This window comes from Marmota flaviventris, chromosome 2, assembly GCF_047511675.1.
Source record: "Marmota flaviventris isolate mMarFla1 chromosome 2, mMarFla1.hap1, whole genome shotgun sequence".
Classification (NCBI taxonomy): Eukaryota; Metazoa; Chordata; class Mammalia; order Rodentia; family Sciuridae; genus Marmota; species Marmota flaviventris.
The window spans coordinates 106,077,870-106,104,257 of NC_092499.1; the positions used below are offsets into that span (position 1 = coordinate 106,077,870).

The 26,388-nt window shown below is 41.5% G+C and overlaps 1 protein-coding gene across 1 annotated transcript in view; it reads right to left on the reverse strand.

Annotated features, from left to right (window-relative positions):
* Positions 1-18,494, reverse strand: part of Myo1e (myosin IE) — a 190,772-nt gene extending 172,278 nt beyond the window's left edge. Inside the window, exon 1 of the mRNA XM_027926182.2 lies at positions 18,102-18,494. Coding sequence (XP_027781983.1) covers positions 18,102-18,104 — 3 coding nt within the window. The 5' untranslated portion in view covers positions 18,105-18,494. The remainder of the gene's footprint in view (positions 1-18,101) is intronic.
* Positions 18,495-26,388: the final 7,894 nt, after the last annotated feature.

Genomic DNA, 26,388 nt, shown 5'->3' on the forward strand with positions numbered 1-26,388 from the left:
CCTCTATTCCTAGGAATGCACTGCAAACAATCTACCATATACAAAAGGGTGAACTGAACACCCTCTCTTCAGAAAATTTGAATTCAAAAGCCTTCTTTAAATTACTCAGCCAATTAGGGAGGAGGGTGATAAGAAATTTTGCCAAGGATTTTCCAAATAGGCAAACCACCCTGCCCAAACTCAATGGAGGCATTACTAATTCGTCTCAATCTGGTTTGTATTCTCTGGGCCGGTGATACAACCTTCCAGAGAATGAAAGCAGAAGCACTCTCCACCCACCATTCATCTCTCCCCAGACAAGTCAAAGGGAAAGACTGAGGCTGGACAGATTCAGCAGAGATGTGTCTAGTTTTCCTGAACCATTTCTAACCTCACTCAGTTGAAGTAATTTCCTTAACAGGCAACATGAGACTCTTTCAAAGACAATCTGTTAAAAGATTGGAAAGAAATGGTATGGTTTTCTAAAGTTTAGTAGGCCAGAACTTAATAAATTAGTTAGAAAAATGCTCATGTAGGATCTGTACCAGGACAGTTGCCTTTCATTTTGGAGGCAGACAGAAAGTCAGAAAGGTGGACATGTAGGAGAGAACTCCAGCCAAAATCCCACTGTGGTACTTCATATAGTCTCAGTGGTAGGATCCAAAGCATTTATACCTTTATTATTAACAATCAATATATCACCCCTGGAAAAGAGAATGCAAGCTATACTAACTTCCTTTTTAAAAAATGAATTTGAAGTTCAGAGTTAAATAATTGATCTACTCAGTTCCAGGAAACAATGAGGGGGGAAAACCTACCCAGGTCACCAGGCAGGCTCCTACCTCCCCCTCAGGGTGGAAGAGACCCGCTGCCTGCCATGTCTACTGACTCACCTTCACACCCTGGCTGGAGGATACGCTGAGTCACAGTTTCATTAACATTTATTCACTGTCGTCCTAAGAAATTTAGAAGTGGGAGTTCCAAGAACTGAGCACAAGGAAAAGAATGCAGATGAAATTAAAAAGGATAAAGTTAATATCTGTCATTCAACAAGTCATAATAGTGGGGCCAGGGGTCTCTCAGTGGCAGTTTTTGCTTAGCCCTGGATTTGACCCCCAAGCACTGCCAAAAGGAAGAAGAAGGAAAAAAAAAAAAACTTAGAGAGACCAGATGGTGTAGTTCTACCCTCAGGGACCATATGCATTCCTGAAGAAGGAGGTTAGAGGAGGTGGGGGGTGGGAGTCCACAAGGAACCCTAACATCTCACTCAAGTGCCAGGAGAAATGGGGGAAATGACCAGAGTGCACAGGAACATGAGGAGAGAAAGATGGTAAATTCTGAAAAGTGCAAAGAAATGTAAATCGTTTTGGACCTCAAGGGGCTTACAGTCTATTTCGGCCATAAGATTCCGTACACAGATGACAATTCTAGATTCCACGTGATTTAGTACTCAATACCTCCATGATAAGGACCGAGGTTTGAAAGGAATGATCCCTTCTATGATCAAAATCAAAGGTTTCTAGGAAATGAACCTTTAGTTGGGCCTCTAAGGATTCAGATAAATGGCAAGAAAGAGAAGGGAAGTCTAGTCATGGAAAATGACTAGCAGCTATGTTTTAGGCGAGCGATAAAACATGAGCCTGAGAATCAGTTCATTCATTCATTCATTCAATCAATCAATCAATCAACATTTATTGAGAACTTATTATGTGCAAGTTAATAATAGGGACAAGGCATCTAAACCATGTAGTTTACATACACCAGAAGGATTACTGAAAAATAGAGGTGGATGGAGCAGGTTTAATGGGGACAGAAATGCTGGGGGTTTTGTTTTTTGGGTTTTGGTGCTAGTGATTGAACCCAGGACCTTGTGCGTACCACCACATGCTTTACCACTGAACTACAGCCCCAGCCTTCGTAGTCTATTTTTTGGGTGAAAGGGATAGTACCACGATGTTAATTCTATCCACGTTGTTTCTGTGAATTAGAGGGAGAAGGTAAAGATCTATTAAAAGACCCTTGTGATGATCTCAGGGCACAATACAGATTTAAACCCGTGTGACAGCTGTGAACAGGAAAGGAGAGCCCTGTGAAGACTCACAGGTATTGGGAGGCAATAGGTCAGCAGGGAAAAGAAAAGAGGGAGAGAGACACTACCATCTCCAGCCCAGATGCCTGTGGGAATTCTAATTCTAAAAAAAAATACCAGCCAGGCACAGTGATGCACCCATGTGTAATCCCAGCTATACGGGAGGCTGACGCAGTAGGATCACAAGTTCAAAGCCAGCCTCTGCAACTTAGTGAGTTCCCTGTCTCAAATTTAAAAAATGAAAAGGTCTGGGAATGTAGCTCAGTGGTAGAGTACACCTCCGTTCACTCTCCAGTACAGTAAGTAAGTAAGTAAAAGGAAAACCACCCAGGACTGGAGTGTTCTGGAAGTGGGGCTCTTTCCAAAGCCCTTCTCTATTTTCATCCTACTGATATTCCCCAGGTTGGATCGCTCTGCCTTGCTTCTCTGGACTGACAAATTCTGTTCTTGGCCTCTGTAGGAGAAGACTAGATAGACTAATTTGGAAAGATCACTAATGGTAGAAACCTTGCATTAACAGCAGCCATGGAAGAGACATTCTAGGTTGAGAGTTTTCCTAGCATGCTGTACACAACCACCTATTCTGTGCATCCAGCCAAGGAGAGCTTAACTCCAGAACTGCCCGAGAGAAAAATTCCCACAATTCCATGTTGAAGAACTGCTTTAAATTTTTACTTGAGCAGTATAATTAGATATGATTGGTTAGTTGGATTTCTAAAGACTGGAGACATCTGGCTGCATCCTTGTCCCTGAAAAATGGGGACATCGGTTTTCCTCCCGAGGCATGTTCAGAGTCATGCTATCTTGCCTGGATTACGTGCTCATTTGCAACCACTGAGGGACCTGGGGAAAATGCAAACTCAGAATCAGTAGATCTGGGATGGGAGCTGGAGTTCTGCATTTCTGATACTATTCCAGGTAGAGCCCACACTGCTAGTCCCTGGACCCCCAATTTGGACAAGTCTTGGAATAGACAGTGCCTCTCCAAAATTGACCTTAATTTCAGGTGACCCAGAATTTATATTCCTTCTCTACCATTTTTCAAATGGGTGACCTGGTACAAGTTGCCTAATTCATTTCTTTCCTCTTCTGTAAACCAGGAGAAATAATAATAGCGATCTCAAAGGTGAACAAGTGCTGGACAATTTAAAGTCAGTGTTCAGTAATTTTTTACTTCCAAAGACAGAGGCTCTTCTTTTCAACGCTATGGAAAGCTGTTTAAATGCTCAGAAGCCTATCCAGCCTCTGAAAAGCTCTGAAGTTTCCAGAGAAAATTATCAAGAATGCAAAGCACGGAACACCCTCAGAAATGGGAGGAGCCACTGGAAGCTCTTTATCCCCATGTAATCCTGCATAATCACAAACATTTCCCAAAATAGCTTTATCCTGTATTTGTTTGAGTGATTTATAACATTAAGATCTACCACATGATTTCGCAACTCTGAAATTCCCAAATCCTAGTTTTCAGGGAATGGAAGCATTTCTTTCCTAAGGAGGCCAGCACACCTGTAGATTTACCAACCTCAGAGGACTTCAGCGACTTTAACCTTCACATCTCTTCCAAAAAGTCAGATTTCACCCTGCATTAAGAACTGCTGTCCTAGGGCATTATAAAATCCTCTGATCCAAAACATCTCTTTAATGCTTAAATTTTTAAAACGCCTATCCCACATGAACCAAAATAGTCTTACACCTGGAATTCTTTGTCATGGGCGAAGAAACAAACCTTCGCATCATTTCTACATTTTGAAAAGCAAACCACAGCTCCATAAATGTGCCATTTTTGGGGGGAGGGGGGTTCAGTTAAATATCATCATTCCTTTGTATACATTAATCTTTTAACCCCCAAACTTAAAGTATGTAAACATAAATGTCATCATAAATATCAGGTTCCAAAATAGTCTGTAGTTTGTGTGGATAGACTGTATATAATTTTTAAATTTTTTTTTCTTCCTTTCTCTACCACACAGCCAGAAAAAACCCTACTGAGAGAAAGCTACACCTACTACAGAGAGCTCCCCCAACCTTTCCAAAAACATTAAGAGCCATTCAAAACCAAAGGAAATGCCAAGACACAAGGAAAAGTTCTCTTGATGCAAATGAAGCTACTGGAATTTGGAGGAACCGAATAAACAAAACAATTAAGCCATTAGCATGCCTCCTGAGACTCGGCCTCCTGCCCCAGGGAGGCCACCACCAGATCCCATTTGCGCAGGTGAGTGGTTAGTTCACTGAAGGAAAAACAAAGGGTTAGGGTTAGGGTTCTGTCTTTGCCAGAACAGAAACTTTGCCAGAAATTTTTACATTCTATATAGCTGAACAAGGAAAATCTTTTTATCCGTCGATCTGGCAGTGACCCATTGTATCAACAAAAATAGCCTGACCACTCCTTCAGTTCAGGGTCAAAGTCACAGTGGCCTTGGATGGCATAACTAGTGATCACAGGCTGCTGCCTCCCCACCAGGCCAGCCCCCAATTTGGAACAGCTCTGTTCAGACATGGGAACTTTGGAGTGGAGGGGCCCTGGTGAAGTTTATTTCCATTTCAGCCTGCTGAGAGCAGGCACCACCCCTGAGGGGGGCGGGGTGCAAGTCCGGACTGGTTATGCAGGCTGGGGCAATCACTTAGCCTCTCAATGCAAGGGGTGGAAGGAAGGGGGAGGAAGAGTCAGATGCAGAAGCTTTCTAGCCCACCCAGCTTCCTTCTGCAGCCACACCGGGTTAATATCCTGTTCTATTAAAAGAAAGGAAGCCTCAGTGTGGTTTTATCTGAAGGGGCTATTTTTATCTTTGAAAAACATTTCCAGTTTACAATTAGTTGTCTACTTTAATTCACTGTCACCAATCATTCATTCATTGGAGGCTGAGTTGCTGCAAACCAAGTGGACTTGGAAGGTTTGGAGCCCTCCAGGTCCTTTTGTTCTAGTGTTTGGTTTACTTGATGAAGTTGCCCATCTTAACACATGGCAAGCATTGTGCCAGGTACTGGTAATGTCAAACTGAGCCATGTTGTCCTCTTCAGAAGTTTGCAACCAAGGACAAAACAGTAAACAAATATCTTAACGAATTAATATCACCCCCAAGCCTCCCATTGGCCGGTGGGCCTCAGCTTACCTTGCCTGTCTCTCCCTCTCCACTCTGGTCAACAAGCCACTTAGATTCCCTCACCCCACATGTTCAAACTGGAGATCAGATGTCTTTCCAGGTTCTGTAGGCTAACTATAAACTACCCTACTTCTCTCTGGCCATTCACATAGGGGTCTCTTTCCTTTACACTTCTGTAAGAGTTTAGAAGACCTCACCCAACAGATCATGAAAAACAGTGCAAAAAGCTCAAAAGGTGCAAATCTCCCAATTTGAGTTCACATTCAAAGATTTCATGAGGGTTAGTTGGACATCACCAGTCTCTGGATTCCCTATGAATTTTAAACAGCTGAATTCACCCTGCCCTCCCAAACCATAAGCAATAAGAGAGCATGTTGTTAGGCTGGGCTGTAACTCAGTTGGTAGAGGGCTTGCCCAGAATGCACGAGTTCAAGTGTGGGAGGGGTGGTACTGTCTAGGCAAAATCCCATTCTAATTCTTCCTTCCATCTTTCCATGTACTGTTTGCCTATTTCTTAAATATTCACATCTGTGAAAATCAATGACCCGCATACAATAGATTTCACCTTCTGAGAGAACTATCCTTCCCTGCAGATTCCTCAACAGTGGTAAGGGGAAGGAGTTTGCCCAGGTTTCAACATTATGGCTGCTTGGCAACAGAAGCATCCCAATGTCAGGCTGCTTTCTATTGCCTTCTGTGGATGAGTGGCATGGCTTCCAGGTGCCCTTTTTAGTATCCTTCTCTGTATTCTCCCTGTCCTCACCATGCCATATTCCCAAAGGGTGAGCTGAGCCAAGTCAGGAGAGACACCTATGCATCAGACAGCTTCATCAGTCCAACTAAAATCAAAGGCTCTGGTGACATCTGAATCACAGGGCATTCACACCAATTCACTCCTCCTCTTTTGTTCCATTAGTGGAAGAAACAGAAGCCGCGGTTTCTTGAAGTGGGTCTTGAGAGTGCTTCACTGTGTCGGCAGTTCTGTACTCTACTTTTGTCCTTCAGGACAACGATGTGGAGTGCAGTTTTAAAAAATGTCTGCTTACACAGAGCAGAAGGAAATACGAGCATTTTCCCATTAAATTTTATTCATTTATTTTATTTATATATAACAGCAGAGTGCATTACAATTCTTAAGACACGCATTCAGCACAATTTTTCATATCTCTGGTTGTATACAGAGTATATTCACATCAATTTGTGTCTTCATACATGCACTTTGGATAATAATGTCCATCACATTCCCCCATCCTTGCTAACCCCCTGCCCCCTCCCTTCCTCTCCCATCCCTCTGCCCTATCTAGAGTTCCTCTATTCCTCCCATGCTCCCCCTCCCAATCCCACTATGAATCAGCCTCCTTATATCAGAGAAAACATTTGGCATTTGGTTTTTTGGGATTGGCTAACTTCACTTAGCATTATCTTCTCTGACTCCATCCATTTACCTGCAAATGCCATAATTTTATTATATTTTAAACAAGTCTCGTACCCTTAGTATGGCAAGTCACAAAACAACAGGGCAGAACCCAACAACAAAGGACCCCACCTGAAAAGGATTTATCAGAAAAAAAAAAAAAAAGTGCACAAACCATCATAAAGTGTCTCAAGATTTAAAGGGTATAACTTTAACTATGAGACTAGGAAGGTAGAACTGAGGCCGGATGGGGGGAGGGGAGGAAATAGATTCCAGCCAGACACAAGAACATCCAAGTCTATGAGGGAAGAGCAAGTTGATTCCACTTGGACAGAAGATCCAGGTAAGAGTCAAGGTAAAGGGGAGGCTGAAGCCACGCTGCAGAGGCAGAACCATCATACTTTGCAAGTGGTGGAATCTTGCGATTCACCACGCCTTATATTTGAAGCATATAAAATGCACCTTTGCCAATGATATGAAAATACAAATGCTGCAAAACACTGGAGACTCTGATTCATAGTCCCAAACAAAGAGGACAGTGTCTCATTGTCTCTGCCGAACAATGCTTGACGTGTTGGTGAGATGGAGGAGGATAGAAAGCGCTTGAGAAGGGAGGAGAGAGCCCCCTTCCTTGGCTGTTTCCTCACTTCTGAGCAGATGCAGGTTATTTCCTGGCTTTCCAGTGGTCCTCCTTCTCAGTCCTCCTGGTTCCAGAGGGAGGCTTCAAGTGGAGGATGGGGAAGAGGCCTTGTGGGGAAAGAAGGGACCCTATTGGGAGGATGTGGTTGGGGTGTGGCGAGAAGGAAGTGGAAGGAAGAGGTGGTCCCAGCTTTCCTAACCTCTTACCTCTAGTTCTCAGTAGTAGAAACAAAGCACAGAAACAGGTATGAGTGCCCCCAATGAGTAAATATTAATTTTATAATGAATGTCGATGAATCCTCACCAGGGAAATAATGGACTTTCAATTATTTACATAAAGTCAAAACTTTATGCACCTGATTTATACCTGAAGTCTTTGTTATTACAGGAGAATATAATAATCTAAATAGAAGATCAATGTTGTGACTCTTTTTATGCTTCATTACTATTCTGAAAAAATCAAGTTAGTTGTCAGCCCGCACATAATACCTACCATTGCTGCATATCAACTTACTAGTTTAGTGTCTGAGAATCTTAACAAAAAATTATTTCAACTTACCACTTTCAACCTCCCTTCTCTCTAATGCTGCATTATGTTTGATTTTTAAGCAGTCCCAATAAAAGCAGGTTTAGGACCAGGATTCCTAAAGTACAGATCAGGAGACTTTGCACAGACCCTGCAAGTAGTTCTAGGATATTTCAGATTTGACATTCTAAATTTAAAGTCATCTGATTATTGAAAGAAACCAGTGTTGTCTTTATAGCCATTAGCATGATACGATACAGATGAGGAGGAATAAAGAGGCTGATAACCATGAACTTACCCTACCGATGGCACCTAAAGGTAGTGCCTGAATAGTGTGAGGACTGTAAGGGGGGAAGCCAGTCCTATCCTGCATGCCAAGATACTAGATCCTCCTGTAGATGAGAAGTCCCCTCAATGACCAGAGATGTTTACATTAGTCTCTAATACAAGGCTCTACTATTAAAAGTCAAAGGAAAACTACTAGCTTCTGTCCTCTGAGACAGACTTCTCTTCTAGGCCAAAGAGTAGTTAGTAACAAGTTTTGCTTCATTTAGACGTCAATGTAATATGTTTACTTATGGATGAAATGCTGTGATATCTAGGATTCTCCTCAAACTAAACCAGTGGAAGTTGAGCACAGAGAAGATTGGTCATGAGCTGCTGATTGCTGAAGTTAGGAGATTAGTTTTCTCTCCACTTCTGAAGTTTTAAATGAGACAGGGCAGAGCAGAGGAAGAGAGGATATATCAAAGTGAAAGATCTGTAGGTTAATGGATTTTTGGAGTCCTGTGCACAAAGCTAAATTAATCCTATTCAATTCACATCTTGTTGAGCCCACAGATAGCACAATCTGTGGCTCACTGAATATGGAACTGACACAGGGTTATTTTAAGAATCATCTTAGAGTCTAAAAGACATGACTTTCAACCAAGGGAAAAATGTATTTTTTGGTCTGTGTAAGGAATGTCTTTCTCCACATGGACAATCAGTGCTTGCTAAACAGGCCAAATTGGGAAGGAAGAAGTCTTGCCCCCACCTTGGAAGGCATGACTTCCACCCTTTGGTCCAAAAGGACATCTAACCCAGTCTGGTTTGGCATGACTCATTGTTCTCTCAGTGGCTTAGTTAAATGTTATTTTCACAAAATTCCCTTTAATAGAAAATTATTTTTCTTTTTGTTGTTATAGCTTCTGCTTTTACCTTTTCTTCAACAAAACATAGCAACTTTAGAATCAGACTGAGTAGAATTAGACTGGAGCTCAAATTCCTCATGTCTTGGTAAGACAGCAGTGGACGTATCAAGAGCCAGAGTGCCTTCTCTGCCATGTACAGGAGTTCCAAAGATCAGCCGGGGTAACTGGAGCTACCACTGAATTTATTCCTGCCTCAATGTATTCATTCAATTAAGGAAAGATGAAAAGAGAAAAGGCTGAAATGGGGGAACTATGTAGTCCCTTCCCACACTGACTCTGGACTTAGCCATGTGACTTGCTTTGGCCAATGGGGGCAACTACAAGCATGATGCAAACAAAGTCTTAAAAAAAATGCTTTTGTATTGGAGTCTGCACTCTTGTCGTTCTTGGTGATCCTGTGGTGTGACCACTACTATGTAAACAAGCCAAGACCAGCCTGTTGTGACAAGGGAGACATGGCCAAGTCATCTCCATTGCTCCAGCTGGAAGTGGGCCAACTACCAAACATGTGAGTGAAGCCATCCTGGATCAGGCATTTCCAGCCAAGCCACTGGCTGACCACAGAGCTCAGATGAGCCAGCCTGGATGAGAACTGGCCAGCCAATACACAAAATCATGAGAAATGATAAATCTTTATGATTTATTTAAGCCCCTAGGTTCAGGATGTTCTGTTATACAAAAAGCTAACACATATAACAGATTAAGAAAGGGCGACTAAGAGATGCTAAGATATATTAAAAATCCCGGGATACATCCCCTAATGAACTTTTATACAACACTTAATGGAACTTACTATGGATTCAATCTCATGTCAACTATCGTTAAAATAAGTTGACATAGATCCAAAATTGAACATTCACCCTAATATTCATCTTAAAAAAAATAATATTTGGTACAACTTACAGAATGATATTGTATGGGCTTCAGGGGTTTATGAACCTCTGAAATTATATAAAGAATTGCATATAATTATATGCATTCTTATAAATTGGAAAAATGTTAAAATTATAAAGAATAATAAAAAAATTTCTATGTAAACACTGCTTAGAATTTATGATACTATTTTATCATATTTACTTTGGATTTATTTTTTATATATAAAACAAATAAAACATCAGTGACCCCCATGTGAGCCTTGAAGGCATGGGAAAAATGTATGGTTTCCCAGAGTCCAGTATATATATATATATATGAAGCTTAATGCATATTTGGTGAGTAAAAAAAATGAATGAGCTCAGCTGGTGGCCACACCTGTAATCCCACAAATTTGGGAGACTAAAGCAAGAGGATCACAAGTTCAGGGCCAGCCTCAGTAATTTAGCAAGCTCTTGTCTCAAAATAAGAGCTGAGATGTAGCTCAGTGGTAGAACATCCCTGAATTCAATTCCCAGTAAAGAAAGAAGGAAGGAAGGAAGGGAAGGAGGAAAGGAAGGAAAGAAAAGAAAAGAATGAATAGAATGAATGACAAGGAACATAGCAACTAGCAGCCATGTAGCCATGGCAAGTCACAATGATTAACCAGCAGCAACTGACTATTTGGGGAAGAAGCATCTGCATGGAACTTCTCCAAATTGAGACGGCACCTAGAATTTTTTATTACACACTACAAAGGTTGCAACACAGGAGGGAAGACAAAAGGCCTTGGAGCTTGATGGATGGGATAGAATCACAATCAATGAAAAAGGCAAGTTCTGTATGCCATAGCCAATAACAAAAGCAGAAGGAAATGACATTACAGAAGTGCTGATACTGTTGGAGAAGCTGGGTATACACGGAGCCTCCCCAGTTCTCTGGTGCTTGTGAGGTGAATTGGCAGCAAAGATGTTGGAGTGAAAGATTTTATACAAATGCTATTTGTCTGAGGAGACCCTTCAAGGTTCCCAGACTCAAGCTATGCAGAAACCAGCAAGACCTGGACCAGTTGGTGGCCCTCTTCAATACAAGGTGTAAGACACAGAGTAGTACATCTACAAAGGGAAGACACGCTACATTCACAAAAAGGCATTGTACAAACAGGTCTGCCTATACCTGCCCATCTTCTGCTTCTACATCTAATGCACCTGCTGCCTGGCAGAGATCACTTTCAATAATATACCATGGAGCAATGAACCACGCTAAACTTCCAAGGTGAGAAGCTTCTGGGGAAGAAGAGGGTATAAAAGGACCAGACCAAGGACTCCAAGCTGGAGACAGAGGTCCTGAAGAACCTGCAGGAGCTTAAGAACCTAAACCAGAAGCATGCTGACCTGGATTTCCAAGGCCATGCTGTGGCGGCACCGCCTGCACATCGCAAAGCAAAAGGAGGGAAGAGTGGGCAGCCTTGGTGGAAGAAGCCAGGAAAAGAAGACTGCTGAGGACTCTGACTCAGAGGACAAGGCTGCTCCCACCCACCCTGGCTGGTCCTCCTGCAAAACCCTGCCGCCATCTTAGATGAGGCCCCAAAGACCAAGAGGAAGGCAAAAAGCTGGGTAAGGCGTGTCAGGCCTGGTCCTGGTAAAGAAGACAGACTTGGGTTGCAGCAGCAAGCAGGGTGAGGTGGTACCCACATCAGATGATCCAAAGAAAAGGAAGATGGCTGACCCTGCACTCCAGATGCCTGAGTCATGTAGGTGTGTATTCAGATAGTGAGGATAGTGGCAGCAACTCAGGCCCCAAATAGGGCCCTGCCTAGGACCTTCCCCAGGTCAAAAGTCACAAGTCTAGCATCAGTCACATCTAAGGCCCTAGGATCTGGTGCTCAGGGCAGGAAGCCTCAGCACCAGAGATATGGACAAGCACCAGCATCCTCCAAGAAAGGCTTACAGGGCCAGTGAGAGTTTCAACTCAGGTACATGGCTTCTTCCACCATCTCTAGAGCACCTCAGGGACACCAACTCTTCCTGCCCCCACTTTACACTGGGTTGAAAACTGTGACATCCCTGGAGCATCTCTCAGCAGTGACATGCAAAGAAAACAAAAGAGCATCTCTTGGGCCATCCTTTAGTATTTCTGGCATGTGGGTAAGCCTGCCCACCCTCATTACACACCTTAGGGCAGGGACCTAGGAATGTGGAGCATATACCCATCCTGCTCCAACTTCACACCAAAAAGCTGAGCAGTTCACTACTGACCACAGCAATTCTAGTATGAGCAAGGGGGAACTTTCACCTGTGCATACTTCTAGAGGACATCTTCAGTTCAAGCAATCAGGCTACATGGGATTATAATCCTGCCACCAAAATATGATAAATATGGTTACTATAGAAAAGGATTTATAAAACGAGTGGAAAAACACTGAGCACAGATAATATAGTTGCCCCATAATTATAACTATGTAAAAACAGTGTGTTTGGATAGGTTGGAAGGAAATCCAAAGATATAAAAATAATTATTGTGTGGAGCATAATGATGAGTGGATTCTTCTAAATTTATTTCTTATCATCTTTTAAAGCTGATACAGTGATGAATCAGAAAATAAGTAACAACCTTCCATCTTGGAGCAGGCCTTCTTGAAGAGTTCCAGAAAGAAAATTCCCTGGTCATATCTAGACTCTTAAGGAAATAGACTCTAATCCCACCCCATTTGGTGAGAAAAGTCTTTTTTAGGCTGAGATTAGAAAACTTATACTCTGTCATCTGTTCATCAAAAACCAGCTATGAGACTTCAGAAGTTATTAACGCAGCTCTAGGCCTCTTTATGAAATCAGACAAAAGGGTTTAGGACAGAATTCCTAAGCTCTCTTTGGGCTTTTTGTACAATGCAACATATGTTTTACTTTCTACAATGTAGATAATGATTATAAAGTACTATGACTTTGTATCACACATGAGAACTCTAGACGCTAGAGAGTGTGAACTCCTTCAGGTTAGTTTTTATACTTAGTTCCCTGAAAAAAGGACCTCCTGTTTGTCCTCCACGGCTCCCTCTACATGATAATGCACATCTTCAGTAGGGCTAGTTTTCCCCACTCTGAGGCAGAATATAACTTCTGGAAACAGTTGAAAGGGACTTGGTACAAAATCTGGTGAGTAAGATGGAGAATCAGGAGAGGCACTAACATTTTAGATTAGAAAGGAAGTAAAAAAATAGATTTTCTTATGTAGCTCATAAATGACCATTCAAAAGTGCTTTGAACAATGGCAATGACGTTGTTCCCATGATAGCAACTCAGAAGGGAGGGCCAAGTTCACTTGCATATACAGTGTAAGTTCTAAGGCTTGCCATTGTTTTAGGAAAAGCTCTTCTAGTTCTTCTCTCAAGTGTGACTGTCATAAAAATATGTTTTAAAAAAATAAAAAGCTCTACTAGAATACCCAAAAACCTTTGCCTCTGCCAAAATAAATTCTGAAGTTGAAATTCAAAACACAATTTGTTTACCATTATTATAGAATGTGCTTACAACGCTGAGATGTTTATTTTTAATACCTTGGGCATTTAATCTTTAACCCCTCATCTATTTTGTAAACATCAAGTTCAAGCAAGGTAAATAATAAAAACCTATATTAGGGGCTGGGGACACAGCTCAGAGGTAAAGCATTTGCCTGGCATGCACAAGGTCCTGGGTCCAATTCCCAGTACCCACTGTGAAGCTCGTAATACCATGCACTTGTATAGAGGTTTCAAAATATTTCTGCATGTTGAAGCTGATGAAAGGAACTCTCACATGTTCTTACTAAGTAATGAGACCCAGTCCTCATCTCATCAGGAAATGCAAAGTACTACATGTTCTTTCTTTCATTTAGTCTCACATGAGCACATATTCCAAGTCATAAAAATGCTCCCTGCTGCTCACTCACTAATCTTAAGGACCTGAAACAGATCTCAAACTCAGAGATTCAGCTGTGAAAGGAGTGATAAAAAGAGCCATCATGCAACATAGAGGGCTATGACATTTTTACTGCAGGAAGGAGTTGAAGGATAAGAAAGAAAAGTTCAATTTGCAGCCTCACCACTCACAAAACCATCTTAACTGGTGTTTGGATAGCTACGAATAGTAGCAGCTGCATGCAGATTTTCCATTTTAGTAGCTTAGAAATTCCATGGGTAGAAAATACCAGGCAAGTCCAGTTCTTTGGGGAGACTGTGAGAGGCTGTGGACTTATCAGGAAATATTAAAGTCATTTGCTGCATATATGGCTAAAATTTAGATATTCCTGCTAGTGAGTGAATGGGAGGAAATGCCGTGGTTCCCAGATACCACACTGAGATTTACAATAGTGGCTGCAAAAAGCTGACCTACAGGTGAGTTTGTTTGGTCCTTCAGTGATAGCAGTAACACTTTTAAAAATTGACAGATCTAGCATAAAAACCTGGATTTCCAGTTTCTCTTGAAAAGCAAGATAACTTGGTAATATGGTCAATTGAACTATATGGCCCAGGGTCAAGTAGTGGTGGTTCTTGGGAGGGGGCATTCCATATTGACTTTCTAGAGATCGGCCTCCCCTGCCCCCCACCAGACTATATCCTGACATTGGAGTTTGCAACCACTGAGAAAGCTATAGAGCCCAGCAAAACAGTGGAAGAGATGGCCTTTACCTTCTGCAAATATCTGCTTCCCACACTTCTCCATCTCTCTCCATCTGCTGCCCCATGGGGCTTCTCCAAAGAGAGGAGGCTCTGAGCTGGCCATAGATTTTTCTACTAAGATGGCCCATACACACTTGCCCCAGGGTAATATCCTGGGCTTCAGTTATTTCCCTAACCCCCTGACTCCATCAAAACTTCCGTGCTTTATCGCATTCCTTTTTGTTTTGTTGGATTGAGTTATTTTGGCTAGGAGACTTCAAGCAATCTGATAAACCAATCAGTGGAAATGAACTAGGTTACCTTCCCAGAAAACATTCAAAATGGTTTCCAGACTTTATAAACACATATCAGGCCTCACCCAAAGAAACATACCTGTGGTCAGCTATCTATCATGTTTCTGTTTTATGTATTTGTATGCATAATATCTACAATTTATTCAAAAGTAACAAGTAAGGAAAAGAGAAAATATCTTAGACCTTTTTTTGAGATAACAGTCAATTCAGATTTATGCAAATATTTCTGCATACTTAATTCACAGAAATCCCATCAATCCCAGATTCTGGGGCCAAAACATATAGCAGGGCTATGTGGGTACATCAGACAATTCATCATGGGTCCATCAGACAATTCATTCTGTTCACGGCCACAAAAGTTAACTTTCTTAGCAGATTACGAGAAAGGCATACTCTATGAAGAAAAACTTAGATGTATGCTACTGGTAATTAAAGCCAAAGCAGACTTTTTTTTTTTTTTTCCTTTTAAGTTGTAGATGGACATAATACCTTTATTTTATTTACTTATTTTTTAATGTGGTGCTGAGGATTGAACCCAGTGCCCCACGTGGGGTAGCCAAGTGCTCCATCACTGAGCTACAATCCCAGCCCCCAAAGAAGATTTTTAAACTCTCCTAAATGACATTTAACTAAATTATGAAGATATACAGAGGGTTTTTCTTTGTTTTGTTTGTTTTTAATTTCTTCAAGCCTCCTGAAGAAGAAGATATGAAGAACTATTGCTGGTAGTGTTCTTGGTTTTTCCAAGATGAACAAGTGTCCCAAAGTGAGTGTTCAGGAGGAAGATATGAAGTGAATTACAAATTGTACATTGTGTTCATGATTCAGAAATGACAGTCTTCCTTATGAGTCACAAGTGAATACTTCTTGGTAGGGCCTTGGATACAGGTGGAGAACTTTTCTAATGCACTAGCAGTCTTCCAAAGAAACTATGCACGCGCGCGCACACACACACACACACACACATACACACCCCAGTACAGGTGCCCTTCTCATGCCTGGCCAAGGACCTCTGCTCCAGGCTCATTTATAGCCACACCCACTGATGGTGATGTCCCTTCCTTTCCTGTTCTAAGCAGCTGAGAGACACACAGGGCAGGCCCAAGCGATGTGGAACACAAAAATGAAGCTTCTTTTGGCTTGATGGACTCTTACGTAAACTTTAAATATTAGACCTATTATAACTGGAGTTTCTCATTTTTTAAGATGTTGATGCTTTGTTCTAAGGAGATGTCACATATGTAACGAACAATTTTTCAAGTCAGGGAAGAAAGACTCATTTAAATTTTGGCCACATGACTCTGGATTGGGGAGATCTATCAATGGCACATCTCCCATTTCAGAACAGCCAGCAGTTTCAACTTTTCTTCAGTGAGCTGTGTCCTCAGCAACCTTATCTGATGCCCAGATAGTCGCCCGGAGGCCCATGACATGCCCATCTGTGCTGATGGCAGGGAGCCATCAATAGGTAAGTCACACTCTGTCCTCTGATAAGTCAACTCTGGAGAGGACTCTACTTTAAGACATGCCTCCATACATCCACAGACCAACCATCTACTTCAACAGCAAACTGACCAAATTGACCATGACATTTTTGAGGTCTCCAAAAATGCACCCCCAACTATGTTTTGGTCTGCCCAACAAGAAAAATGAGTTAAATGAGAAAAAGTTAATTTGTCAAGGTACCAAGTAGTTAAATTCAGCAAGATTGTTGAAGCTTTTGACATAAACACATTGATTTTTTTTTTTTTTTAGAAATATTGAACCATGGAAAATAATTACAGCAATTCTAAAGTACTCGCACTATCACGTTGCCTAAATTCACATGGCCTGATGCCCAATTAAGTAGTTCCACCCAAATACACATTCAACGTAAATGATTTTCTGTGGGGGTTCCAAAAATAATTTGGGGTAGGCTGACTGCTTAAATCTTTAAACCGGAGGGGAGAGTTTATTTATAGATAAAGTATTCTCTTAGGAGCAAAGGTGACATGGATTTGAACTATGTAAAAAGTAAAGCTTCGGTCCATGGCACCTTTTAAAGGTTTTGTTTGTTTTTGTTGGGCTGGTATAGAGGCTCTGATGGGCCTTAGCTAGAGTCCTTCAGACCGGTCATGTGGGATATAGATTTTTAAATGAGAGCTGTGCTGAGTATCATTTTGACTTAGCTTCACTTTCACAGTCATTAAACAATCACGAATCCGAAGACGGTTCATCCACCTAAGCAGGGTTCTTTGAAAAGAGGCAAGTGTGGAAACTATGAAGCCTTGTAGAACTCTTTTTTCTTTTTCTGAAGGACTGCCAATCTCTTGAAAATAGAGTCCTTGCTTTTGTGCCTCGGAAGGAAAACTACACCACACCAAAGCTCAAGGGATGTGGCTAAGGTTATTGGGAGGGAGGAGGAGTGTGGCCAGGCTGGGGACTTGGGGCAGCGAAAAAGTTACAAGCGGGTAAGAGAAAGAGGCAGCCAAATCCGTGTGTTTCCAAAGTGCCAAAGGAAAAAGGAAAAAAAAAAAAAAAACTTGAAAAAAAAAAAAACTGAGGACTTTTGGCGTGCAAACTCAAAGAGTTTCTGTCACCTCGCACTTGGGAAGGGGTGGGGCCCTCCACGGGCGGTGTTTACTCGGCCTCTTGGGCGCAAAGACCCCAGCGGCCAGCGCGTCTCACGGGTCCAGCCAACGTGGCTCCAGCCTGCGCCCGGATCACTTTCGCTCTGTGCCCGCCGCCAGGTGCTCGCTCTACCTGGCGCCCCCGCCTGCCTTTGTGCGGCGCGCGGTCCCTAGCCAGGGCAGGCCAGGCCGCCTCCACCGGCGCGCGATGCCAGGAGGGACAGCTGCGGGCACTGCCCGCCACCGACCAGCGCAGGGGAGGACAGCGAGCCGCCAGCGCTGGTGCCAGCGGGCGGGAGGGGGACGATGGGGGTGGGAGGGGGCGCAGCGGGCCGACTGCGGCGCAAAAGTCCCAGCGAACCTCGCCCGGGATGGTTAGGACCCGAGGGGCACAGGCAGCCGCCCCAATCTTTCCAGCAGGGAGAAAGGGAACCCTCCCGTTGCCGTGCCCCTGAAACCAGATGTGCCCGCACTCTGGCTTCCGACAGCTGGCAGCCACAGCAACCCGGCCACAAAAGTTTCGCGACGCAGAAAACGACTTGAAAGAAAGTTTTCTTTGGCCCCTCGAGCCTTCTCCCCGAGCCCGGGTTTACCGAAAGTAGCAGGAAATCAGAGCTCGCAACGTGCCGACTCCTGCGTCCACCTTCTCCACCCCTGGCCTGGGCAGCGCGCCCAAGGTGGGTGCCCCGGTTTGGACTTCTAGCCCCTTTTCAAGATCGGCGTCCTGAGACGCAGCTCAGTCAACTCACCATGGTGACTCGCGCCGCGGTCTCTCCTCTGCCGGTCCGGCTGCCTGGGAGCTGGGACTGGAACGCAATCTCCTGGGCGAACTTCAAAAGTTGTTTCCCCTCGCCAAAAACAGGCTCCCGACACCCAAGCACTCACAGGAGCCAATGGGAACCCAGGGGGGACTCCATCCAGGCGGGATTCGCGGGTCTAGGTGAGGGCGAGACCGGGACGATTCAGCAGTTGGAGTGCATGCTGCAAAGGGCTGGGGTCCACTTGGAACTGGTGATCGCCGACCGCCTAGATGAGTCCGATGAGCTCAGCTTGTGTGCCTGCCTAGTTCCCCTGGTTCTCTTCTCTTTCTTCAACCACTTAATCCGTATTCCTCTGGCTCAGCCTCGGCTCGGGCCGGGCAATCTGTCCATAAATGGAGAATTCAGCTCAGGCCCGACCAATCAGAATTTGTTTTCGAAGCGTCACTCCTCAGGGAAACCCTAGTAGCCAACAAGCTTGGAGCTGCTGGAGTTTCCAAAGACCTCTGGATCCTGTAGTCCTTCTTCCTCGCCAGCCTGCAAAGAAACCTGCGGACCAGCTCGCCTCTGGTAGCAAGACCTGAATTGTTAGAATTGTTAGGAAGAAAATTCCCAGTGAAAGAGAAATAAAACTCTCACTTTTTTTTTTTAATGTGAAGGTTAGAATAGATTTGACTTCCAAGCTAAAGCTGCATGATTTTCCTAGAAGTTTGTTTTTTGTTTTTTAAAGGAAATATTTTATCAGCATTAAAGATCGGAGTTGTGGCAGCCCAAAGGAAATCCTTTTTCTTTTCTGGATTGTGAGGAAAGTAAAAAAATACCATCCCCCTGGCCCTCCTTTTACCTAAGTTTCCTTGGAAAACCAAGGAAGTCCCCACCCCACCATCCCCGAAAGTTTTGATGGTGAAGGTACACTTGCATTGAGACGGGAACCGGGCAAAGATAGGCGGGAAGGGTCGCATCCGTCCTTAGTTGACACAGATCTGATGGAAACGCAAGGGCAATCAGCGCTGTGGACGTTCATTATTCCAGAGTGTCCAGTTTCAGGTATTCAGGAGGACAATTAAGAGAAAGTGAGGTGGGGAAAGCAGAATTCCAAAAATAAAGGCAGGGAGTCTAATGTTATTGTCTAAGGGGCTGAGAAAATAAGCTTGGTGGATCACAACAGGGCTGTCCTCCTGGAATCTGTGGGAGATACGATTCAGAAAGGCCAGGACACAGAAAATCATTATACTTATATAGAAACAAGAAGCATAGTGACTTATACTATGATTTACTTTATAAAATTCAATGGTAGACCTTCATTTGAACATAGGATCATAGAGTAGTGAAGGGTGTTAGAAATCATCTTTTCTAGAAAGGGTTAAAAAAAAAAACCATGGTGCATCCATAAAATGGACTACAGCATTCAGTCATAAAAAGGAATGAGGTGCTGATCCATGCTACTCCAAGGATGAACCTTGAAAGGTAATCATAATTGAAAAAGGTCAAGGCACAATAGTTCACATATTGTATAATCCCATTTATATGAAAGTGGAGAGTAGGGAAATCTGTAGAGACAGAGAGTGGATAAGTAGTTTGCTCTAGCCTTGGGGAGGGATGATGGGAGTAATTGTGAAGGAGTATCTGTTTTCTGATTGAGGTGACGAAAATATTCAGGAATTAGACAGCTTGTGATGATTATAAAACTTTGTGACTGTACTAAAAATCACTGAATTGTCCGTTTTAAAAGGGTGAATCTTATGGTATGTGAATTGTATCTCAGTATTTTTAATGAAAGAATATCATTGTCTGAATTCTTGTAGATATCATTTATGCAGTTAGGACAACAAATATAATTGAATGTCTACTCCAGGATGTAGGCTAGTCACCAGAGATGCATCTGGCCCCTACCCTTGCCGAGCTCACAGTTTTAGAGGTGGAGAGATGGGATAAGTTAAAAACAATAGCTGAGTGTGATGGCAATATGCTTGTAGTTCCAGCAATGTGGGAGACGGAACTGGGAGGATGTCAAGTCCAGGAGATCAAGGTCAGCCTGGGCAACATGGAGAAACCTGGCTCAAAAAAGAAAGAGAAAATTTATTTGACAACAGTGCCTAAGATGAAGTGGAAAGAAGAGGATGTGGGGATGTAGCTCAAGTGGTAGTGCGCTCATCTAGCATGCATGAGGCACTGGGTTCGATTCTCAGCACCACATAGAAATAAAATAAAGATATTCTGTCCACCTAAAACTAAATTCTTAAAAAAAATAAAGAGGAGGATGTGATATCCCTTGAGTTTTGCTATATACCAGGTTGCCCAGGTACTACATATGTGATTTCTTATATTATCAGGTAAATATAAATCCATATCTCACTAAGGGCATGTCAGCTTCAAAATCCTATCAGGTCTTTTAGGAACTCATGAACATAGTTTATCAAAAGGGGAATTTGAGTTGACTAAAACACAACTTAGATTGGAAATGGGATATTACCTAAGCCACCATCCTATCCATGGTCAAGTTGGATTGACATGGGCTTCAAGATATACAGGCAAAGGCATAATCATTCTGTTCAAGTTTAATCCTGGAATCGAATGAAACACTTAAAATTTCATTGATAGTATATCAATCTTGGATTTATTAAAAACTACCTTGATGGACTGGGGATACAGCTCAGTTGGTAGAGTGCTTGCCTCACATGCAGTACTCCAAGGATGTCTAAAGAAGGACTACAGGATCCCTGGATTCAATCCCCAGCACCACAAAAAACAAATAACAACAACAACAAAAACTACCTTGGGATTATTTATATGTTGCATTATCATTTGAGGTATTAAAAAAAAGAAAGAGCTTTGTCATGTCATGCATGGTGGTGCACAATTATAATCCCAGCTACTCAGAAGGCTGAGACAAAAGGCTTACAAATTCAAAGTCATCCTGGAAAATCTAGTGAGACCCAGTCTCAAAAGGGCTGGGGACGCTGCTCAGTGGTAGAATACTTGCCTAGCATGTGTAAAGCCCTGGGTTCAATCTTCAGTATCATTTAAAAAAAAAAAAAAAAAGGTTTACTTTTAATTGTTCTAATTTATTTATTTATTTATATTTATTTATTTATATATTTAGGGGGATTTAACCCAGGACCTTATGCATGCAGGGAAAGTACTCTACCAATTGAGCTATAGCCCCAGACGTCTAATAATCTCTTTTTAGTTTCAAAAGCTACATACCAATTTGGTAAGCAGGACTTTAATGAGGATGAAAGTTTATGTTCACTTTTCATATGATTTTATAATATAATCCCTTTCTAGGTTGAAATATCTGTATATGTGTGTTTATATAAAGTATATCTAAGCAGTGGTTAGATTATGAGATTAGTGACACATAAACCTGAATTTGAAGTCTGGCTTTTCCATTTTATGGTAAGCTGTGAGATCTTAATTTCTCTGAGCCTTAGTTCCCTTACTCTGAAATAGATTTATGTGAGTATAAAGTGAAATTAGTATAAAGATGGTCAGCTAATATAATTCCCTAGTTCCTTCATGCAAACCACATGTTGTAGGTCAGGAATTCCAACCTGGGGTCCTGGGTTAGATCAGATGGACTGCACTCCTCTGAACTGCATGCTGAGGGGTGGGAGCTGTGTGTATCTTTCCTCCAGGGAGAGTTAAAAGTGCTCATGAAATTCTCCAAGATGCCATAACTGCCCAAATGTTAAGAGCTGTAGCTCTTTCTCATATTCATTATGTTTCTCTGGGTCTTTGTCTCTAACATTATGTTTATCTTGAGGAATATAAATTAGAACTGAGCCTAATACTTTAAAAGCAGAGTTTCAGCTTAGATTCTCAAAACAGAACCCACTAATTCACAGTTTGAGTATAGAATGTGATATAGCCTATAATTTTCAAGCCCTCCCCAGCTTAGAGAGGTACATTATCAATTTTGGCTAAGGTGACCATAAATCTTGGTATACCTGGAAGAGTCCTGGCTTATGTCTTTTTCTCAATGACCATCCCTGACCCCTCAGATGTTATCTCACTATATAGCCCAGGTAGAGCTCAAAGTCCTGGGCTTAAGTGATCCACTTGCCTCAGCCTCCCAAGTGCTGGGACTAGAGGCACATGCTAGGCTTTCAGTGAACTTACTAATTCACCTTGCATTCCTTGTCCAAAAGACAAAATTTTAATAATAAATTATATGATCACTCTAGACTTTTTGCCCAAAATCTGTTTTTTAAAATACTCATCTTTTAAAATGAGTATTTTAAAAAATCTCCTGATTTTTGCATCTAATTTTCAGAGGACTCAGTAATATAGTATGGACTTTTTTTTTTTTTTTCCTTTTTAGGTATTTGGGATCAAACCCAGGTTCTTGCACATGCTAAGCACATTATATACCACTGAGTTACACCCCTAGCTCTAGATATTTATTCTTATTCAAGGCCATAGTAGCTATGAACAGGAAGCAACTTTCATAATTGTAAAACTTATTCTAGACACATGATGGAGCTATTCAGATGAGACTTTGTACATACCTTTGTACATGATTAACTGCATTTTATCTAGGACTGAATGAAAAGGAACAAAGGAAGAAAGCAAGCTGAATATAAATAAAAACAAATCTATCAATAAAAAAAACACCACTTATACATTTTGGAAAACAATCAGCAAAAATATAACATCAGACAGTAAAACTAGTTTCCATGTCAATATTATAAAAGAACATTCCCAATGAATTCACAATAACAATTTAAGGAAAATTTTGTTAGCTACCTGTGGTGGTACATACCTGTAATCCTAGCTACTGGGAAGGCTAACGCAGGAGGATCCTAAGTTCAAGGACTGTCTGGGCTACTTAGTGAGACCCTGTCTCAAAATAAAAAAATTTAAAAAAAGAAAGGGCTGAAGATGTAGTTCAGTGGTAGAATATCCCCAGTTCAATTCTTTGTTCCTCTCCTCCACCCTGCAGCCAAAAGAGAAAAAGAAAAGAAAAAGAAAAGTTAGTGGGAAAATTGGGCCAGAAATCTTTTTTTTTTTATATTTTTTTTAGTTGTAAGTGGACACAACATCTTTATTTTTATTTATTTATTTATTTATATGTGGTGCTGAGGTTTAAACCCAGGGCCTCACGCATGTGAGACAAGCACTCTACCACTGAGCTACAACCCCAGCCCATGGGCCAGACACTTTTAAGAAGACATTAATGAAGCAGATAGTTGGGTCACATCACTGTGAAATATCCTGTACACTCCCTGTATACTCTCTTTCTGTCATAAACAGGCACCATTTATTAAGTTCTCTGGGTACTCACTTTTTTATGGGATGTAAGAATGACATTTGGGTCCGGGACTATAGCTCAGGGGTAGAGTATGTGTTTAGTAAGTATGAAGTCCTGGGTTTGATTCCCAGCACCACAAAAACAAATAAATAAGAGAAACAACAAAAAAGTCAAAATAAGAATGACATTTATAAAAAGAGTTTAAATCAACTTTAAACATTCTTTGTTTTTTCTAATATGTTGATTTGAAAATGATATTAAAGAGAATTTCAGTAGATAAGTAATATGTTCTTTCTAACTAACATGTTTTGCTGTCATATTTTTAAAATTTTTTTTAGTTTTATTTTTTAGTTGTTGATAGACCCCTATTTATATATTTATATGTTATGCTGAGAATCGAACCCAGTACCTCACACATGCCAGGCAAGTGCACTATCGCTGAGCCGCAGCCCCAGTCCCATGCTGTCATGATTATTTTATTGAAATAAACAAATAGAAATTATTTAACCATGCTTGAATTAATAGCATGTCTACATCATGGAGTATTATTTTTTTTTTTCTGATTTAAATCAATATTGTCTTTCTTTTTTCCTTTCTTCCTTTTCTTCCTTTTTTTTTTTGTACCAGGGATTGAACTCAGGGGCACTGAACCACTGAGCCACATCTCAACCCTTTCAATTTTTTATTTTGAGACAGGATCTCGATGAGTTGCTTAGGGCCTTGCTAAATTGCTGAAGCTGGCTCTGAACTTGCAATCTTCCTGCCTGGGCCTCCCCAGCTGCTGGGATTACAGGCGTGTGCCACCATGCTCAGCTCCAGTTTCATTTTGATTTTAACATTCATAAGATAAATACTGATTGGACTGGGGAAGTAGCTTAGTTGGTTAAGCATTTGCTTAGCATTTGTAAGGCCTTGGATTTAATCTCAGTACTGCAAGAGAGAGAGAGAGAGAGAGAAACACAACACAACAAAACAAAAACCCTGACCATTTGCCACATTTATAAAAATCTTTCTTTTTTCCCCTGCCTTCCTCCTTTGTTCCTTTGCAGTGGTATGAATTTAACTTATGACTATTACCAGTCATAAGCTCTGTGATCTATCATGGAATAAGGCAATCCACAGAAGCAAGCTTTGCAGATAACTAAATCTCTTGCACACCTTGGTTTTCTTTCTTCTTTCCCTTCACTGCCATTTTTGCTTTCTTGTTGGATTTTGTATATTCTTATAAGTCATAGTAAATCTTTGCTGGCAAGGCATGAATCAATAAATACATACATTTTAAATACTGAAAAATAACAAATCACTTAATGAACCTTGCCTTCTTTAAACACCAAGGCTTTTTTTTTAACTTGAAGGAAATTTTTTTTTCTGAAGCAAACTGCATGCTTCATTGCCTTCTGAAAATATGCTGAATGTCAAGCAGCCTTTACTTGAAGACTCAAGGTCATCACTGTACATGCTGATTATTGTACAGACTTGCATACAACCAAAATCCCTGGGAACCGTTGAATGAAATGAGTGTTTGCCCCTAAACTTTGTAGTTCTGGGCTTTTTTGCTTGTATAGTTCTTATTTATTTATTTATTTATTTTTAAAGTCATATCCTTAGTTGTTAGAGACTGTTTTCTCTTGTTATCTGTTGTTCTAATTTAGTCTTTTTCAGGAACAAGGGCAGAAAAGCACATGAATTGTTTGGGGGGAAAATTTTTTTAAAAAAGATATACATGCAAGAATGTGAGGGAAAAGGCACACTCATACATTGCTGGTGGGATTGCAAATTGGTGAAACCAATCTAGAAAGCAAATTCCTTAGAAAATTTGGAATGAAGCCACCATTTGATCCAGCTATCCCTTTCCTCCGACTATACCCTAACAACTTAAAAACAGCACACTACTGTAATGCAGCCACTTCAATATTTATAGCAGCGCAATTCACAATTGCTAAACTGTGGAACCAACCTAGTGCCATTCAATAGATGAAAGGATAAAGAAACTGTGGTATATATACACAATGGAATATTACTCAGCATTAAAAGAGGATAAAATTATAGCATTTGCAGGTAAATAGATGGAGTTGGAGAATATCATGCTAAGTGAAGTAAGCCAATCTCAAAAACCAGGGGCCAAATGTTTTCCCAGATAAGTGGATGCTAATCCATATGAAGGGGGTGCATGGGATAAGTGGAGGAACTTTGGATTGGGCAAAGGGGAGGGGGGAGGGGGCAAAGAAGTGGGAAAGATGGTGGAATGAGGCAGACATTGTTACCCTAGGTACATGTATGATTGAACGAATGGTGTGACTCTATTTCATGCACAACCAGACAAATGAAAAATTTTGCTCCATTTGTGTACAATGAATTGAAGAGCTTTCTACTATCACTGTTCTGATTAGAACTAATAAATAAATAAATTAATTAAAAAAATATGCATGCCCAGGAGTCCAGGAAACACAGAAAACAAAGGAAGGTAGGACTGCAGGTGGCTTTTGCCTTCTCTGGTTTTGTGGCTTCTCTGACCCTAGGATGACCTGTTGGTGATGTTGCCCATGGCTCAATGGAAAATTCCCTCTTGGCATCTTAATTCAGTCTCCAGGGAGAGAAAGACAGAATCAAACTCACTCTTCTCAACCTTTTAAATCATGCAACCAAGGTCATAGGTCACTAGCAAGCCCAGGAGGGCCCTGCTCAGACCAGGTGTCTGTCCATTCACATTCCAAGGAAATGCTGTCAGAGGTGATGTCCTAAGGCCAACTATCTCATTAAAAAGAAATGGGGATTAGGGACAGAGTCTCCAGGGAGGGAACAAGAGTAGGTACTTTAAATTGAGGGCATGCAGCATTTGCTGACTGCATCTGTCTGTTGCCTTGATTTATACGCAGCTATCTTGGTAAGGCCATGAAAGTAGTGCCATCACCTCTTCAGTAGAAAAAAAACATGGCCTTTACAATGGTCATTGTCATTTCACCTTTATTGTCATTCACTTATAAGTGTGTTTATATATTTAAGATGTGACATCATTTGGCCTTT